The 15,499-nt window shown below is 36.8% G+C and overlaps 1 protein-coding gene across 1 annotated transcript in view; it reads right to left on the bottom strand.

Annotated features, from left to right (window-relative positions):
* Window positions 1–1,248: 1,248 nt before the first annotated feature.
* The window catches only part of LOC120470651 (uncharacterized), a 65,923-nt gene continuing 51,672 nt past the window's right edge, over window positions 1,249–15,499 (bottom strand). The window contains exons 5-9 of the mRNA XM_039660238.2: window positions 4,579–4,689; window positions 4,356–4,476; window positions 3,692–3,968; window positions 3,033–3,085; window positions 1,249–2,939 (exon numbers count right to left, since the gene is read on the bottom strand). Coding sequence (XP_039516172.2) covers window positions 1,720–2,939; window positions 3,033–3,085; window positions 3,692–3,968; window positions 4,356–4,476; window positions 4,579–4,689 — 1,782 coding nt within the window. The 3' untranslated portion in view covers window positions 1,249–1,719. The remainder of the gene's footprint in view (window positions 2,940–3,032; window positions 3,086–3,691; window positions 3,969–4,355; window positions 4,477–4,578; window positions 4,690–15,499) is intronic.

Genomic DNA, 15,499 nt, shown 5'->3' with positions numbered 1-15,499 from the left:
CAGCTAACATACGGTCGGGTTAAGCTTGTCTGTCTGCTTACTCTGAGCCCCAGTTGGTCAACTACTGTATGACAATTTTGAGAAAAGGAGAGTGGCACTTTTTTCCGAGGGATGGAGACATATTTCTTTAGCAGGTCAGGTCTACAAAAACTTAGACAAGCCATTCATTGACAATAACTTACTGATATGCAGAGAAGGACCAGAGCAGATAACAGGATCTGACATTGTTTTTGTGAGCTCACACACCATTTTAAAACAATCTTTAGTTGTAGTTCTTGATAAACGTGTTTCCCCAAGATTTAAAGTTTATTATTTGGGAAATTACAATTAGTGAATTAAAATGAATGAATGAATGAACAAACGAACAATGTCAATTAAACAGATTATCATTTTTTTTTAAATATATTTAATTGTTAAAGGCTTGTTTTTATTAAATTATAATAAAGGGCATTGGATCCAGATGAGGCCATTACGGCATGTATGCTTCAACTGGTACATCAGCTTCTTTGTCTCCCATTGCTTTCTTCTTTTTCTCAATTTTAAAACATACCTAATGTGTCAAACCTTTTTTTTTTTTTTTACTGTACATCACTGTTAACTTAATTTACTTTTTATGTATGCAAATAGAAATAGGCTACAGAGCTGTTTATCTTAGTATAATCTTTCTTTTTTTACCATTTAAATGCAATTGTAAAATACTTTAAAAATGACACGGCACCACAATATTATGAGAATTTTAACTCCCACTTTAAGTTGTCGACACATTTATTTAGTTTATTATAAGGGTATAATAATCAGCACATTACATTAATAGTTGTATACTGAGGATGATGCTAGCTTAAAATATTTAAGAAAGAACTAAATCTAAAAGAAAACTAACAGTGGGCTCCAAACCAATATTTCTTACAGAAAAAAATCCATGGCACGAAACTGTTTTACACATTAGTAATGCAAGAAAATGTTGAAGCTGTTCTATAAATGACTTAAACCAACTGCAGAGCCTCAGATTAGAAGGAAACAGAGTTGTAACGTTTTAATTAAAGGGACAGTTCACCCCAACTTATTTACTCACTCTTATGTCTGCTAGTTATCTTAAGTCTTAGTTTTGTGTGGATAACAGACTGGAACTTAAAGGGATAGTGCCTTTTTCTGCTGACCTCATAAGAAGATATTTTGAAGAATGTCAGAAGGCCCCAATGAAAGTCGATGGGCCCCAATGAAAGGATGACATCACCTTTAGTAAGCAGTTTTCTTTTTCTTTTTTGTTTAAAGACAATTATTTTTAATAAATCATATGATTTGGTTTACAAATCAGACTGATTTAGTTCTCAAGTCAATGACTGAACAGCTCAGAAGGGCAATATTATCACTGAAAAAACAACCTGAATTTCAATTTGTTAATTACAGAAAGTCATCATCGGTTTAAGACTTATAATTTTATAGATATAATGCATAAACTGTATGGATTATAATGATACTCTTCAGACGTTTTGACATTTTTAGAGCTTAAAAGATGTGGTCAATTATGATCTGTCAATTGTAAAAGGCTTGTGGAAAGATTCTTTTAAAAATGTATAGTGTAAACAGGTTTGGACATGGACATTTTGTCATGAGGGTGAGTAAATAATCACAGGATTTACATTTTTGATTAAACCATTACTTTAAAGATCAGTTGTTTTCACTCCACACAAGGCACTCAGAATGACAAAATGATTTAAGTCAAACACTATGGCTCTTCATGTGCCTGTTCAAGTGTGTACGGCACGTGTAAGCCTTTGGGCACAGAGGACATGGGAACGGCCTCTTTCCAATATGAGTGTACATGTGCTTGCTCAAGTCATAGCGCCGGATGAATCGTTTCCCACACTGTAAGCAGCAATGTGGACGCTCTCCGGTATGAAAGCACATGTGAGCCGTCAGGTGACTCGAAACCACAAATTTCTTGCCGCAGATTTTACACTGATACGGCTTCTCTCCCGTATGAGAACGCAGATGCACCTGCAGGCATCCGGCAGAGACAAAACCCTTTCCGCACTGATGACAAACGTATGGCTTCTCCCCAGTGTGAATTCTGATGTGGATTTTCAAATTCCCAGATAGTGAAAACTGCTTCTCGCAGTACGGACAAACATGCGGCCGCTCACCAGAATGACATCTCATGTGGGATTTTAATTGGATTTTGCTGTAAAACCGCTTTCCGCATTGCGAACAAAGGAGAGGTTTCTCGCCCGTGTGGTTTGACAGGTGGGCAAGCAGGCTGCTGTTTGCCGAAAAGCACTTCCCACACTGGTCGCATATATATGGCCTGAACTCAGCGTGCGTCTTCAGGTGGCTTCTTAATTCACTGTCGACGCTAAATGTCAAATCACAAAAACGACACTTTCCTGGCTGCCGTTCGGGTTTAGATTGGTGGACGTCTTTAACTTTATGAGTCTTCTGGTGGATTAAACTGGCTCGGTACGACCCGAAAGTCTCGTTGCATTGTTTACAGGTATAGTTCCTTTTAACACTGGGAGTTCGGTGAGATCGCCGGTGACTGACTAATCGTGACAGACTTGTGAACAGCCGTCCACATTCAGGGCATTTGTGTGTTGTTTTCTCTTTGTGCACCCTGTTATGTCTGTATAGGGTCCTGAGGGATCTAAAGTGGGCGGTGCATTTGATGCACTTAAAAACTCTGGTATTGCAGCTGGTGCTCTTGTGCGCCGCCAGCTGCGTCAAATCGTCAAAAACTTGGCCACACTGAAGACACTCATGTGTCCCCGCCTGGGTGTGCATTTCCTGGTGTTTGACAAGATCAGAGCGATAGATGAAGTATTTTGTGCACTGCTGACATTTGTGTACAGTCCTGCCTGCATAGTGGAAGCCTTTAGAAGGTGTGTTTGGGAAGTTGTCGACAGCAGGCCGCTGTGGCGCAGCGGTCTGAAAGATTAAATCACCTAAAGGATCACATGGGACAAAAAGAGTGGTTCAGTCAAAAGATGATGAAAAGGTATAATGAGAATCTTGACAGATATTCGGAAGGGCTGTACCTCTATGACTATCATTGGTGGATGACGGCACGCTTGGCTCTTCTGAGTTAATGCTACAAAAAGAATAAACAGGATATTTTACAATGAAACATTTTGTCTTAATTCAGGAACACAACAGAGGAGAGCAAATTTCATAGCGATGTGCTCAGTCCTCAAAAATAGACACTCAAGAGATTTCCAGTCACAAATAGACTAAAATTGGGAATATTGCTCAAAAGCAAACATTTTGAAGTCTGACAGTAATCATCTTGAAATATAGAATTTGGGGAATTTGTTGCACAAGATGCACTGAGAAATTGCATATCAGAAAATGATCACCTTCACAATTAGCACCAACACTGTAAAATTACTTCATTTGAGTGTGACAACTTAAATTTCACTGTGTTCATCATACAAAATGGCCATATTGCTGATTTTGGAGAGCATTGTATGGACAAAAACAGCTGAAATACTGGTATTCTACAAATATCTCTCTTTGTGTTATACTTTTTTTTTTTTTTTACAAATCTAAAGACATGAGGGTGATAGAAATATTTTTTGCACTATTCCTTCAAGCTAAAATAAATAAATAAATAATCAATCTAGTTAACTTCAGTAATAGCTGGTTGTTATACAACAAGCTGACCATCCTGCCAACACGTAGTAATATGGTGACATACCATTGCAATTCATCAGCATTTGAGTTTGTTAACTTTTCTCCATCACTTTCTCTGGAGAACTCTGATGATTCACAGCTGGAGCTGGGTCCCACATTATGGACATTTGGATCACTTGTCACAGTCTCCTTGTTCACAACATGTGGTTGGTTTGGCAGATTTTTAGAATCAAGTTGCAGTAACTTTCCATCCTCATTGTGCTGGTTTAAAATGAGTGAGTCACCGACAGGCGGCAGTGACAATGATGAAACCATTCGATCCTCAACTATTGATGGAAGAACTTTCAAAAATAAAAATATGAAAACAAAATTAGCCATTGACAAATTGTGCTTAATTACTGTATTTTTCTAGTAATAGAATTGGGTTTTAATCTTTATCTGGGACTTCCTTGGTTAGCCAGAGCCAGATATATACCTGGAGATATATATATATATATATATATATATATATATATATATATATATTATATATAAATATATAAAATGTTTTCCATTTTTATCTAGGAAGCTCATACAGCTATATTAGAGTAGTAGTAATTTCGAATTTTCAAACCTGGTTGCTGGGCGAAGTAGAGATCTCAGGATTGTGTCAAACAATTCGTAACATATCTGATTAACCAAGCATGCCAATTTCAACCTAAAACTAATATTCAAGCACTAGATTTTACCATTTTTTTCCAAAGTCCCACAAACATCTGTTTGTAGTAAGGATAGCAAATTGTGTGATTTACAAACAGAGTCCACACATGCATCTAGTTCCCCAGGGAGACAGCTGAGCAACAGTGAAAGCTGAAATGAAAGAAAATCAAGTTTCACACATTACAAACAAATTCTGTATAACTAAGTAGCTGGCCTGAATAATTTATATATGATAAGCGTGTATCATCAGACCTGTTTGAAGTTTGGTACAGGCAGAAGTTGCTCCAATCTGGAGAGGAAAAAGCCAACAAGGACTTGAAGCGCTTTATCAAAGTCAGGGCCATATTCGACTGGAAATACTTCCTGAAATACAAAAACAATTTCACCTGAAGTTTTCATGCAAATCTATCTGAAAAACAGCCATTCATTTTTTTTGCAACATCCACTGCAGTTCATAGCACTTATGTTGCAGGCTGGACATCCATAACAATAAATGTCTTCAGCATATGTTTACAAGCCTTTGAAATTAAAGGGTTAGTTCACCCAAAAATAAAAATTCTGTCAGTATTTACTCAGCCTTATGTTGTTCCAAACCTCTATTTGTTTATTTGTTCTGCTGAACACAAAGGAAGATATTTGGAAGAATGTTTTGATTAACTAACTCTTTGTGCTAGAAAACTCAAATCATATGGAACTATTCATACCTGAAACGAACATTCACTCATTGAAAAAGTTACACTCTTGTAATGACAAGGTAATATTTTTTTTACTGTATGAATTAAATATACACAGATTTTTAAAGCTGCAAAATAGGACAATTACCGGTTTCATGATAAACCCCGATAAAATGTACTGACAGTTAGTATTATTGTTTAAAATTCAATTATCACTAAAACAGTGTTTGGATTATCGCAATTTTAATAACTCACAATAAATCATGTCCAGTCTGACAGACACAGGTACGCAAAGTTGTTGTTTTTTTATTTGAGAAGGAAAAGCGGAAGGCAGTGACCGTGATCGGGAGATTTTTCAGCCTTTTAAGAGGTCCAAATCTGAGGTGTGGTCATATTTTTTTTTTTTTTACAAAAGTCCTGAGGGAAACTTGATCGAGGATGGTTACCCTGTCTGCCGAATATGCACAACAAACTCGCTGTAATAGAAACACTACAAATCTGCCGAGTCGTCTTGTGTGACCATCACCCAGTGTTGTAACTTATAGCGAACGCAAGGCAAGTTAAAGGGCATATTGCAGGTTAGAGGACCCAACGAGTCAATGCATAGAAAAACAATGTAGGAACTAGATTTTCTTTAAAACATACTTATAAATACGCTACAGAAGCTTCTGGAGTCGTTTTTGTGAGAATTTTTTACTTCCGCGTCTGAAAATGGGCGTGGCGGGCGTGACGCAATGAGCGGGAGACTGGGGAGAGCGGTCGATTCACACAACAGGAAAACAATGGATCGCAATGACATTTCAGACGCTGAGGAAATACTCGTATGACGGATCAAGCCAAAAAGTTATGAGCCTGCTATGCTAAAGAGAGCAGGACAGGCCAGGATAATGTCAGACAGAACGGTCAGAGAAAAATTGAGTTGTGGTGTGAGCTGAGGAGAACCAGTGGAGAACAGGACAGGTGTCTTCTGGCGAGAGACGTGCTTATAGATATACACGCAACGATATACACTGTGCTCACAATACTGTACAGATTATTATGATCCTATAACAGGCCAGCAGACATTAGTATGTTTAGGTTAGATTTATACTATTAAATGTATAAAAACTTTACTAGAGTATATTTCTATTGTACTAAAAGCACTCAGGTAAAATTTTAATACATATTTTTCACCTGGGTTATAACATAAACAGAAAATTAAAGATTTGAGTATTTAAACAACCAATTTTGTTTTTCAATTAATAAGTTGCCTCTATTTAGGGCAAGACAAGACTACCTATATATCACACTATTTGATGCCATTGGTATAGTATACGACGATCAATATTCTTGCTTTGGCATCTCATGTTGATCGCCGGGATGATAATCATTTGATCTGAAGTGAACGCTACACACGACCGCGTTTTCCAAAGCCGATGCGGAAGAGAAATCCCATCTCTTCACCTGCACAAACCGCACCAGGAACGAAACATATAGGCTACAGCACCGTCCCTTTTCTTGTAATGTAAACTTGTGGACTCGACCTTGAAGTACTGACAGGCCTGAGTTTATGCAACCTCCACAAACACAATAATTTACCATGAAGATGATAAATTAAAATACAAAAAGTACTGAAAGCACACTGACAGACGACCGCCCTCACTGAATACCAGCCTACTCTTCACTGAGCCGAGGCTGCGGCTCCCTGATATTACGTCAAATGACGCGATGTTAAAAAAAAAGCCGTTTTTACTGGCAGTCCAAGAAACGCTCACTTTATCTACTAAATTAGTGCCCTTATGTTGTTTTAAAACATTTTAAATCCTGCATTAACTTTTCATATGGTATTTTCATACAAGATTATCTATTCATTTCGATTTTTTTTTACCTGCAATATGCTCTTTAACTTTGACCTCAATACCAAAACTTCGTCTGGGAATCAATTGGGCACAAAATATTATTTTGAGTTGAAATAATTATAATCACTAATAATCACTCACTTGAAATAAACGTGAACCTTCCGCGAAGAAAAGTTTGCAGAAAGTGGCTTTGAGCCAAAGACGAACAAACACGTTCAATGGGCTATATGCATGCATAAGCTCCGCGTTTGACGCAAGGATGTTCTTTAGTTTCTGGTTGGGGAGATTTAAAGCGGTGGAAAACCGAGGAAAATGGGATTTTGGCAGAGTCTTCCAAATTTACTGTCCTCTCGTCTTTGAAACGAAACTTTAATATGTTTAGATGTAATTTTATAAATAGTTATGTTTGTTTAATATAATTTTAAAAAGAAGCATAAACACAATGAGGGATGTCTGTTTTTGTGACTAACGTTTCTTTAGTATAACCATACAGAATAAAATCCAATATAAATTCTTGGTATAGCATTGGACTCGGCAGAAGTAATCCAGCATCCTTAGACCTTCACCGGAAATACCGCCGTGAATAGAGCCCATTAAGAGTGACATTTAGGAGATAATAATGTATATATTTATTGTACACTGATTATATACAATTTTTTTTTACCACATAATTACGGGGACATATTGAATTGAGATTAATGTTTTAAATTTTACCTGTTAAATCCATTTTGTACAGTGTACAAAACTCGTCCACACAAGGTGATCACAACAATATTATCAAACTCGGTAAATAATAAATCATCTGATTTCATTTTCAATACAATAAAAAAAAGGAGACGCAAAAGTCAAGACGGCAAGTTGTATTTGAATGAAATGAGAGCGCGTCAGCGCGTGATACATGGATGTGCTTTTGTTAAAATGCGTATTGACGACGGAAAGGAAATGCCACAGAATAGAATCTTGCTTTAAAAAGTGGATAGAGCTTGCTTGTTTTATTATTTGTATGTAGATTTATTAAATATAAAAGTTTTAAAAATATTAAAATGTTTTCAGAGTGAGCATAAGTTCTTTTTGAACACTTTCATCTTGTTTTAACAAAACCGTGATAATACTGATAATCACAATAATTTTGTTCACTATAATCATGATATGAAATTTTCATTCCATTCCATCCCTACTGCAAAAGTTATTCCGTCAAGAGCTGCAAGTAGTTTTCTCTTTGTCTAATGTTGTTTGATTAACATTAAACACACAGACGGAAGCAGGTTTATAAGGCTGCTGTCACTTTAAGAGCTGCACGGATCCAATAAATTATCACAAGCAATTCTCAACTGTTTACTCCACCCAAGACATATACTATTCCAAAACTTTGAAGCCATTTATATATATATATATATATATATATATATATGTTTTTTTCATTATGACTAATTAATTCTACATTTACAATAAACTCCCAGGTATCAGCTTTCAAATGAGATAATACTTGTGCTTTTAGTACAAAGGGTTCATTAACTGTATCTGTTTCAGTGGGGTTTACAGGTTAAACAGGTAACACTTATTCACACACGCAATCGCTTTCTCACTAATGCATTGCATTCAAACAAATGTAATCTTACAGTACTGTCAGTATTTGATTTCGAATGAGCGGAAATCTGTAAGAAATGTAGCGACACGTAAATAAAAAAAAATGAAAACAATGAAAACTTAGTTATTTCCTAGCCTGGCTGCGCCCTCCTACGCACTTCCGCTCAATTTCATTTTACTTCTGTACTACGTCTGGGATCGCTCCATATCCTTAGGTTTCCAGAAATAAATTTTTTGTAGGACCAATCAGCGAATAGAGGGAGTGGCTGAGAAAGATGACGATGTAAGCGCGTCAGTTTCAATTCAGTAATGGCAGCGGAGAAAGACGTGAGAAAAGCTATTCGGTCCGTTGTTGGAAAAGAAACTGCCGAATATACAGAATTTAAAGCCGGATTGTTATCGTCTAACCTCTTGTTGCACAACTGAGGACCAAGTGAAGGAGGCAGAAAGTTTGGAAGTTTGTGCTGGGCAGTTCGTGCACGATGACCGTGACATTATGGACGGACGGTTTAGCCTGGTGTTCGGAAGCCCCGAGTTCTGGCTGCTAAACTATTGTTGAAGATCCGCTCAGGAGTCATGTCAGTCGCTCATATTCCCAACTGTAAATTTACTGATTCTTGTGATGAATAGAACATTTTGAGCCCTTGTGCACTCGTGCAGGAGGTTGGTGTGTCAGTTTTACATGTTGTAAATCATACAAATTGATTGTGATTTAAAAAATAATAATAATTGTCATAAATAAAAATGTGAAAAACCATACTTTGAAGATATTTGATTTTCAGTTTTAGATGGCAATGGTTGATTTGTTTTACTTAAAAAAATAAATGCCACATAAAAATGTACTAACACATACTTTGAAGACCATAATTAAGGTAATTAAAAAACAATAAGGTGTAATATGAAAAATTGTTGTTTATTACACATCTGCAGATAGAGACAGACTGATCATTCACTGTAGCTGCTACAGCATTTGCGGCAGATCAGAAACGACCACAGCGGCGTATTTGTAATGATTAGACACAGCTTCCACCGTTGAATGAATATATCACTGTCCTTCGTGGCAAATATACATTTCGAATTAATAATTGTTCCTAGATTAACAAAACCTGCGGCGCTCGTTGACTGAAATCCTATTGTAAACATAATCCTCTGATCATTCGGACTTGTTGTTTCCAGCCATTTCGGCGCGTGACATACGTCACTCACGACACCACGTTAGCGATTGGCTATGGCAGATCGTGAGTGACTGGGCAAATCCAATAGATTTGAAGTTTAATAGTGAACCCGTCTACAAGGAAGGAAACGTTTCTCAATGGAACGGTTCCAGACTCTATGTGGAAATGAAATGAACTAGAGTCTGGTTGAACCAGGCTAGTTATTTCCTTCTTTCCAAGCAAAATGTGTTCTGCAAAAAGCAGCAATGATTTTTAACTTATAATGCTGATAACCTGTAATAAGCATAGCATGTCATAGGAAAAGTTTGAACCACATAGCAACTATTCTCCTAATGTTGTTGTTTTTTTAAATTATTTAATATGCCTATATATGCCTATATAATGATGAGGAGAGATTTTGTGAGATTTTAAAGCCTTCTTAAATACTTTTTTTTCTTTTTTCTCCATGGAGAACGAAGACAGAGCGGTGTTTCTGATAGGTCACCGTGATTTTGCAAAGTAAGGCATGGTCCTGGATCAACATTCCTGTCCCAAAATGTGGTCCTACCCAATCCCTACCCCTAAACCTGACCCTACCCATAACTTTTCCCTAAAATCATAGGGTGATGATGAATAACACTGATGTTTAAGTACTTTATCCTGATTTTAAGCCTAAACTTGACATAAACTGTAAACTTGTCCCTCAAATCTGAATGGTTGATTGGAAAGTTGATCCAGGATCAACAAACATGTTGATCCAGCAACATGTGGTACTTGGTGAAATCACATTCACCATTTCGAACTTCAGTGAGCGAGGAGAATAGTGTGGAGCAGTAAATCAAGTCAAGTATATAGCGCTATTCACAATTTAGATTGCATGAAAGCAGATTAACACTCACAGTATCAATCAAGACATAATAACAATATTCTGAGCTGGAGCGGAGGAGTGATTATTAAATGCTTGCCACGCCACTCCGCTCACATACTCTGCTCTGTAGACTAGACTAATAATGTCCCCCGAGTCCCGACTCTGCCCATCTGATTTGTTGGAAGTCACAAGTCCGGCCAATCAACGTGGAAAGCTGAAGGCACTGAAAGTTTTGCACTCTCACACCGAAAGAACTTGCTGACTGGAGCTGCATCACTGATCATCAGTTGTCTCTCAAAGTTAAGGCAGCAGCAGACTTTGCTGAATAAGCAATAAATTACTACACTGAAGTTGCAAAATACCTCAATATAATAGAGCCCTGTGATTTCGGCGATAAAGAAAACAGACGAATTCCAGTCATAAAAACAGAAATTATAGTATAAAGCGGAATATCAGGGAATTTGTCAACTTTGATGAATTCATAAAAAGCAGGTCAGTACAAATCAAATTGAATTAAAAAACTATTTAAATATGAATCCTGCATGTCTCTAAATGAATGGATTTGGAGTATGGATTTGGAGATTTGGAGAATGGATGAATGGAGTACGCCTGACGCTTGTGCTGTTTTCAGCCTCAGCCACATCATTATCTGAGGATATGACTGCATAAACATTATCTCTAGAGTCGCTTATTAGTCACTTCATGAGCTTTTTAATGCTTCAACTGAGAAAAGTTATCGTTATATAATAAACACACAGAACTCAAAAGAGCTCCACGGCAACCCGTCAAAATAAAAGTTCGGTTTTTCAAGTCCCTAAAAAATGTAATTTTTGTTCAACTGTAAATAAATTGACTAAGTTTGATGATTTCAATTAATTAGAAATATTTTCTGATAACTAAAATTTAATTTAAACATTAAAATGCTGCTGGGTGCTCCCTGCACTTTTTAAGTTATTATAATTAGGGGTTCAAGCACGAAGTGCTGAAACCCTATTGTTATTGTACTGATTTTTATTATTATTAGGGGTTCAAGCACGAAGTGCTGAAACCCTATTGTAATTGTCCAGATTTTTATTATTATTTTTCTGCCGTAAAACGCATCGTGCAGCCAAAACCGTAAGTGCTGGAACTCTGAAACTTTGTCAGATGGTAGTACAAAAATCGAGGAGAGGTTATCAAATTATGAGCCCGATTGGCCCATAGGTGGCGCTATAGCAACCAATTGCGCGAAACTGCTCATAACTCCTAGACCGTAAGTCGTACACTCAAGTGTCTTATATCATTGGAAAGCTGATCACCTTACAAAAAAAACGTATATCTCCGATTTCATTTCCGCCAGGATAGATTTTCCGCCATTTTGAATTTTGTCGAAAAACTACTTTTGCGAACTAGTCCCTGGTTTTTTGCCCGATCGGAACCAAACCAGTGCAGAAATATTCTCTGGAGTCTGAATATCAATAATTATTGAAAAAAAGTGGAAATTTCTATTTCCGTTTGCTAGGAGGCGCAAAATAAACGTTGTGGGAGGAGCCTATTTTACTAAAATGGCTATAGCTCGAGAAGTAAATGAGATATCTTCACCAAACTCGGTACACATGTGTAAGAGTTCAATTTGAGGTGACGGTAAAAAAATCGCGACGATTGAACACTAGGTGGCGCTATAAAATGAAAAAAACAGATAAACACCTGACCGTCAGTCCGATTGACTTGAAAATTGGTATGCAGTGTCTTGGTCCAAGGCCTCATGTAAGTCTATGAGGACATTGGTGTATCTCAAAAAACATGGCCGCCATCGGCCAATGAAGTTTGAGCATCTATGAAACAAGGTTAACGAAGGCCGATCGGAACGAAACTCGTTGGGAATGTTCGACTCATAGCCTTAGAGGTCTGTAAGAATTTTGAAAGAAATCGGCCACTAGTTGGCGCTAACGAGTTTTATTGCTCTGTAATCACGTGGTGTTGCACACACCCCCACAAAATGTATATCAATTGATAGATCTCCTCATGATCAACAACTTTGCCTCAAGAACCATTGCTGTCAATCAAATCGTTCGTTAAATATTCATGAATATGTTAAAAACCTACTTTTGCGAACTAGTCCCTGGTTTTTTGCCCGATCGGAACCAGACCAGTCTAGGATAATTCTTTGGACTCTCTTGATCAATAATTATCAAAAAAAGTTCAACTTTGTCATTTGTCTTGCTATAACAGGGTAATTTACAAAAGGAGGCTTGAAAAAATGCACCCAAAAGCCTATAAATCCTAAAGGAAAACTCAGAACTTCACAAAAATTGATGAGCATATGTGGCATGACATCATTAACAAGCATGCAAAGTTTCATGGAGATCAGACTATAGGTGGTGCTATAACTGTTAAAAATGTTAAAAACAATGTATTCCCTATGGTAAATTGCCATTATTGACTGTAAATGGTGTGTTCCATCTAAGATCATCTAATTTCCATATATTAACGTTCAAAACCAGTGCAGTACAATTATCTGGACTCTGTAGATCAATAATTATCAAAAAAGTTGAACTTTGTCATTTGTTTTGCTATAACAGGGTCATTTACAAAAGGGCTTGACAAAAAGCCCCCAAAAGCCTGTAAATCTTAAAGGAAAACTCAGAACTTTACAAAAATTGATGAGCATATGTGTCATAACATGCTGAAGAAGCATGCACAGTTTCATGGAGATCGGACCATAGGTGGCGCTATAACTGTTAAAAAGCTTTAAAACCATGTATTTCCAATGATAAATTGCCAGTATTGGCTGTAAATGGTGTTTTCCATCTCTGATCATATCATAATGTTAAAACCAGTGCAGTACAATTCTCTGGACTCTCTAGATAAATAATTATAAGAAAAAGTTGAACTATGTCATGTGGATGACTATAATAGGATGGCTTCAAAATTTAGTGTGTTGAAGCCATCTATTACTACACTTTCAGTGTCCCTGAAAGCGTTGATCTCTTCAATAAACAAGTCAGAACACGTGACATTAAATAATCATGAACATTTTCAGACAGATCTGACAAAATATGCCTATATAACAGTTAAAAAGGTGAAAATTATATCAATATGATGGTCTATTAAGCCAATAATAGGTGTTTGACTGCCCTCTGCTGTTCAAAATAGTCATTGTCACACTACTCAACTATAATTCATACTATGACTTTATTAATTCACTAATTTAACATTTGCAATCACATTTAGTCAAATATTAATATGACAACTCACTTTAGGTCCTGAATTTAAAAAATGTGTAATCTACACACTCTTATTCTGTTGTAGATAAATGATATTAATTAATATCAAGACATATTGTATATGAAGGCTGTAATACCACTGTTGTCACTGGTTTTAACATAGTTTTAAATCATTAGATAACAAATAAATATGTGAATGAATATGCTTATAGACCAAATAACAAATAAACTATCCCAAATGTGTGTGTGTGTGTGTGTGTGTGTGTGTGTGTGTGTGTGTGTGTGTGTGTGTGTGTGTAAGCATGAAGTGATCCATGCTAAGCATGAAGCATGAGTCATCTATTGAAGTGACAATTGAGTCACTTTGGATCCTTTACAAAATGTCTGAAGAATGAGTTTGTGTATATGATAATAGCACTCTTGTCCACTAGATGGAGCAGCAGCATTAGACATTTTTAATTTTTTTATTATTCTGCCATAAAACGCATCGTGCAGACCAAACCGTAAGTGCTGGAGATCTGAAACTTTGTCAGATGGTAGTATAAACATCGAGGAGAGGTTATCAAATTATGAGCTCGATTGGCCCATAGGTGGCGCTATAACAACCAATTGCGCGAAACTGCTCATAACTCCTAAACCGTAAGTCGTACACTCAAGTGTCTTATATCATTGGAAAGCTGGTCACCTCACGAAAAAAGTATATCTCCGATTTAATGTACGCCATGATAGATTTTCCGCCATTTTGAATTTTGTCGAAAAACTACTTTTGAGAACTAGTCCCTGGTTTTTTACCCGATCAGAACCAAACCAGTGCAGAAATGTTCTCTGGAGTCTGAAGATTCATAATTATCAAAAAAATGTTGAAATGTATCTTTCCCGTTGCTAGGGGGCGCAAAATAAACGTTGTGAGAGGAGCCTACTTTACTAAAATGGCTATAACTCAAGAAGTAAATGAGATATCTTCACCAAACTAGGTACACATGTTTAAGAGTTCAATTTGAGGTCACAGTAAAAAAATCACGACGATTGAACACTAGGTGGTGCTATAAAATGAAAAAAACACATAACCACCTGACCGTTAGTCCGATTGACTTGAAAATTGGTATGCAGTGTCTTGGTCTAAGGCCCCGTGTATTTGGATGAGGACATTGGTATATCTCAAACAACATGGCCGCCATCAACCAAGGAAGTTTGACCAACCATGAAACAAGGTTAACGAAGGCCGATCGGAACGAAACTCGTTGGGTATGTTCGACTCATGGCCTTAGAGGTCTGTAACAATATTGAAAGAAATCGGCCACTAGTTGGCGCTAACGAGTTTATGGCTCTGTAATCACGTGGTGTTGCGCACATCCCCACGAAATGCAATTTCATTTGATAGATCTCCTCATGATGAACAACTTTGCCTCCAGAACCATTGCTGTCAATCAAATTGTTCGTTAAATATTCACGAATATGTTAAAAACCTATTTTTGTGAACTAGTCCCTGGTTTTTTGCCCGATCGGAACCGGACCAGTCTAGGACAATTCTTTGGACTCTCTAGATCAATAATTATCAAAAAAAGTTGAATTTTGTTATTTGTTTTGCTTTCACAGGGTCATTTACAAAAAGAGGCATGACAAAATGCACCCAAAAGCCTATAAATCCTACAGGAAAAGTCAGAACTTCACAAAAATTGATGAGCACATGTGTCATAACTTATTCAACAAGCATACAAAGTTTCATGGAGATCGGACTATAGGTGGCGCTAAAATTTTTAAAAATGTTAAAACAATGGATACCCTATGGTAAATTGCCATTATTGAAACTTAAACCTTAATGTCTTTTGATGCTTTTGTGCTTAAA

This window comes from Pimephales promelas, chromosome 24 (genome assembly GCF_988280905.1).
Source record: "Pimephales promelas chromosome 24, fPimPro1.hap1.1, whole genome shotgun sequence".
Classification (NCBI taxonomy): domain Eukaryota; kingdom Metazoa; phylum Chordata; class Actinopteri; order Cypriniformes; family Leuciscidae; genus Pimephales; species Pimephales promelas.
The sequence above is the reverse complement of the archived record's forward strand: the minus strand, read 5'-3'. Positions and strand labels throughout refer to the sequence as shown.